This window comes from Gadus macrocephalus, chromosome 17, assembly GCF_031168955.1.
Source record: "Gadus macrocephalus chromosome 17, ASM3116895v1".
NCBI lineage: Eukaryota > Metazoa > Chordata > Actinopteri > Gadiformes > Gadidae > Gadus > Gadus macrocephalus.
In genome coordinates, this window is record NC_082398.1 from 11,218,821 (window position 1) to 11,223,820 (window position 5,000).

Consider the following 5,000-nt stretch of genomic DNA (forward strand, 5'->3'; position numbering starts at 1 on the left):
TGTATTTAATTCAAGTGAAACGTAATCATGACGTGTCGTGTCATTAATCTCCTCGCCGCCTCTCCCGTAAGTACGCCGAGTCTTTACTTTCATCATATAGGCTTTATCCCGTTTATTCACCTCAATAACCATCCGGTGGATATTTACATCTACTTTTGGCTGACATGAAACAGCAACGCGTCGCTATCCGGTAAAAAAAAAAAGACATTTCCAAAAATTCTCACATTTTTACTGCGTTTGTTGTTGTTTTTCCACGTAAAAAAACAAAAATATCTGTCGACGACTTTTTTTTCTTGCCTCCACCGGTCTGATAACTGACACCATAGTTGTTGTTCAATGCATCGTTTTACATTTACTCGGTTTTATTTGGCAGTGTCTCAGTTTTTACACCTGGCAGTTCTGATGTGTGTGTGAGTGATTGGCGTCGCGTCCCGCCAGGCTATAGTGGAGCATGTATGTAGCCTCGCGCATACATGACACGCACTGAACGTCATGTATGTAGCCGGTGTATGTGCGCGCATGCATGTAGCCCATGAAAACCCATTCTTGCCGTGACATGACAAAAACGGTGAAAAAAACCAACATGTGCATGACATAGTTTGACTAAGGTTTTGCAAGTACTAGGCGACACGACTATAAGTCCCATACGTTAAATTGCATTGTTGTAATAATGATCCACTTCTTGCAATGATGGTGTGTGTGTGTGTGTATGTGTATAAAAGTAATGGGGATGTATTTGAGAACTGAACTTATTTGAAATAAGTTTTTTCCCTACTGTGCACCCTAGTTGCACTGAAATGAGCACTTTGGTTTAACAGTGAATGCCTTATACAACCAACCTCTCCGCGATCTCCCGTTAATCTTTCCCTAACGCAAGGTTTGACCAAAGTGTCTTTATCGAATGGCTCATGTTCTAGAACATGTTATTTCTATTCTGATAAGCCACAGGCATTCGGCTCCGCTAAAGTAGATTTAAACATGTTGGCCAGTGGTTTACAAAGCGACCGCGAGTGTAATTTCTAGGTAAATGCGATTAGCTCGACTAATTCTTTTGTTGGAGGCTGTATTAGGACACATGTATGGCATTGTTTTCCAGATAATCTTTGCCACTTTGTATCAAAGATATGCGCCAAACGCCACAGAGTCACTCTGAAGACGTTATCCCGGTTCGCTAAAGTTTCCCCAGAGGTTGTTTTTAGGTTAGTAGTATTATAGTTGTCCTAAGATTACCTTCGCTGTCTACTGACTGCAAGCAAGTGATTTCACAAGAAAGTAGCAAGTGTGGCGTTCAACCCCCCCGTGCGTTCAAACCGTGGCGATATAAGTCACCGCTTTCTGTCCACATTTCACCCCCAAAAAATGGGATTCCTAATATGTCACTTTTGGGGGTAATGTCGGCGGAGATTGGCAGAAGATTCAAGATGAAATCCATGATGGCACTTTTCCCGTCCTCCCTCTCCCTGCTCGCCCTCTCGTCTTTCCCCTCCCTTGGTCTTTTGTATAGAAAATTTAGGAACAAAATGGAGCAGGCGAGGAGAGAGCGATAGATAGGTTACATGACACACACACGCCACCCCCGACTTCTCTCGGTGACGACCCAAACTCACCCAGATCTCCGCGTTTTTTATCGCGATTTTACGTGATAAATGTGCCACGGACGACCCTCCGCAAGCTGGTGGTTCACGTTCACGTTTTAATTCGCGGTGTTTTATTAAAGCGCGCGGGCCGAGCATTGTTTGTTGATCGTTATTTATTTCATTAACGTGTGTTCTAATTGAGGAGATGGCCGCGAGAGGAAAGAGGGGGAAAGAGCGACTGAAAATGGTTGCACGTTATTGACGCACATCACACGGGTGAGGAGGAAATTCCTCACCAGATAAGGCGCAGACCGACGTGTCATTTCGGTTTGACCACAGTCACTCCCAACACGTCCCGTAGTATTTTCATAGGAAATCCTTTTAGAAAAAAAGCCAACAACCCTATTTTTATAAAAAAAAAAAGAAAATCCCACACTTTAGAGAGTTGTGTTTGTGAGAGATAGAGAAAGGGGGAAAACGGGGGCTGACATTTTTGGCTTGTCAACACATGCTACCTTCACCTCTGCTCTCATCTCTCCCCTCCTTGTCTCTCTTGTTCAGGCTAATCTTATTAAATTGCTTTAATCACCTGCAATAACGCAAGTTAGCACAGATTGGAGCATTTCTACTCTACTGTTGCATTTGAGTTTAGTTTTTAGAGATGGCAAGCAGCAGTAGCATCAACAACAGTCACAACCTCCTAATATTTGAGTGCACTTTCCCACCCACACAGGTTGCTGTACCCTACACAATAATCTAATGAATAGTCTCTGTGCATTTTAATTAGGCGCTCGCTAACCAAGAGCAAGTACACAACCGTGCTGCGGACGAGGAGGAGAGGAGAGGGGGACTAATGGCTTTCTCTCTCTTTATTAAAGCCCCTCTTACCCTGTTGGTTTTGTTCCCATAGTTTCAACGTCTGTCCCCCACCATCACCACCACCACCACCACCACCACCTCCTCGTCCTCCTCCTCCTCCTCCTCGTCCTCCTCCTCCTCCTCCACCACCCCATGTACATACTGCACCGCTACCTCCACGCTCTCGAGGAGCACATACATACACCACCCCTGCCCAGGTGGCGCTTAGAGGCAGAAGGAACAGAGGAACGGAGAGAGAGAGAGAGAGAGGGAGTAGATAAGTGTAGCACCAATCAGGGTTTTCTGATTGATATAATTGGGTCATTAGTGCGTAGTGGGAGACGCACCTGCCTGCCCTCCGCCAGGGACAATCTCCTGACATTCTGAGCGTTCCTCCGCATTAGCGGCGTACTGTATTTAGAGCGCTCCCAGGCGCGCTTTAATAGTAGCAACACGCGCTCGCGTTAAGGTATTAAGGGCTTTTTTTAGTGTAATGGCCCGTTTATCCAGGCAACACGCTGACCTCGGCCAGCCGAGACGGACCAGGAGAAGTTTGTATCTTAGGTGGTTTGTATCTGCCTCTCTTTGGCCCTCTCTCTCTCTCCTGCTCTCTTATTTGTCTCGCTCTCAAACCCAGTGGTTCTCAACCTGTGGGTCGGGAGCCCTCTTGGGTTTTGCCCCGGGATGCACATGGGGTCGTGGGAGTTTGCTGACTTATACAATATAGATACTCGGCAATACGATTCGGATGCTCGTTTTAAAGGTTTGAAAAGGTCTCATGAAAAGTACATGCAAATAGACTGCAGGCTGAGATGATTCAAAGCCACGAGAGAGCGACCACAAATCACTTTTGTGGTATCGCAGTGCATGAACGTTCAAGACACTTGGCGTTGATAAGGTTAAAACCGACTCCTGTGTGGTAGCAGAGCCACGCACACAAAACTGTAGGAAGTCGACGCATAAGACCAGGAAATGGGGTCGCAGGCCGCGAAACAGGGTCGGCCGGCACTGGGTTAACGTCTCGCGTTAAGAGTGACAAGTCTCTGCCCCAGAACGGAAGGCTGAGATCATAATTTTAGACACCACCGCATCCTAAGGAGGTTACGGTGCCACTGGCTGGGGCCCGTCGTGGCTCGGGAGCGCGGGGATCTCGGTGCCTCTGGCCTCTGATCTGTCTGTCGCGGTCCCAGGCTACGCCCAGCCCCTGGGTTTGGAGGCCGAGAGTGGAGAGCCGAGCGGTGGTTCAGCCTCGGGCTGATCGAAAAAATGAAATAATTAAAAAAAAAAAAGGTGTTGCAACAGGTTTGGATCTAAACCCGCCGCTACCAGTTGTAGCAAGAGGAAAGGCAGGCAGCCTGTCGCTGGCACTGAGCTAACGCTGCCAATGTGCCCTCGAGCAATGCCTGGTGGAGTCGTTACTATCGAAGTGTGTGTGGGTTGTCAGTCGGAAGTGGTTAAGGAAATCTGGGGATAAAAGGTGTACTTTTCTAGTGCAGGACAAGGTGTGCTTTTCTTACGAGTAAGTAGGGAAATATGTGCTCTTTGTGAAGCAGGAGAGATGAAAGATACCGCACGGGTAGTACTAGAGCAGAAAAATATGTAACTATGGATCAATGGGTTTACCCTTCTATAAAAGGAGGAAAGAGGATTACAATGTGTACATTTCTAGTAAAGCGGTAGAATTAAATAAAAACCCACAATGTGTTTTTCTAGTTAAGATGGTTGGGGAAAATGGGATAAATGTGTAATTTTCTGTTTGTGTATCTCGTGCGTGGCTCATTTGAGTTTGTGTTGCAGAAGGGCACTTAAGCAGTCCTGGTTGACTGAGGGGTCGTCTCTATTCACTAGACCAGGGGTTCCCAGACCGTTTCAAACCGTGACCCAACTTTGGCGGTCCTGCTATCCTGGGACCCACCAAATACTTAGTGCAGTAAACTAAGCAGTATGTGCTTATTACCACGCCAGTTGAAATGAGATTGAGGGACTTTTCTCTTTGTATGTCACATCAACACAGTTTTCCCCTTGTCAGTCTTCAAATGTGCTAATGATCAAGTGCATCAGCATGCATGTACATGAAAAAAAGGATTGTGGTCCAGAGACCAAGTTGGCCCCCCTCATCTGACCCATTAATGGGTCGCAACCCGCAGTTTGAGAACCACCCCATTACACCACAATCTGTCTCTATGAAGAGAACCAGCTGACCTGCTGTAACCCCACGTCAAAGTTCATGAGGCTCAAAGCATTCTGGGAGATGCATTTCATTCCCTGACCGACTGGTGTCGGTGAGTGCACACCTGGTGTGTTTAATTGGTTTCATCACACCGGTTTATTGTCTCTCTGATCTCCACTTCGCTCTCTTTCTTCTTCTCTTATATCTATCAAGCGACATGCAGGTAACAACATGGAGGGGATTTGGAGAGTATGGAGGTGGGTGGGAGAGATGTTGAGGCAGGAGGTGGCTGGCTAGGGAGTGGGTGAGGGTGGTGGAGGTGGGAGGCTAGGGAGAGGGTGGTGGAGGTGGGAGGCTAGGGAGAGGGTGGTGGAGGTGGGAGGCTAGGGAGAGGG

At 47.2% G+C, this 5,000-nt stretch overlaps 1 protein-coding gene across 5 annotated transcripts in view; it reads left to right on the forward strand.

Moving 5' to 3' along the window:
- Positions 1 to 5,000, forward strand: part of znf219 (zinc finger protein 219) — a 28,679-nt gene that overhangs the window by 745 nt on the left and 22,934 nt on the right. For 3 of the 5 annotated variants that reach the window (XM_060076922.1, XM_060076917.1, XM_060076916.1), the window contains exon 1: positions 1 to 190. This exon is cut by the window's left edge. In XM_060076922.1, coding sequence (XP_059932905.1) covers positions 165 to 190 — 26 coding nt within the window. In that variant the 5' untranslated portion in view covers positions 1 to 164. The remainder of the gene's footprint in view (positions 191 to 5,000) is intronic. The other 2 variants (XM_060076920.1, XM_060076919.1) reach the window with 1 other exon arrangement.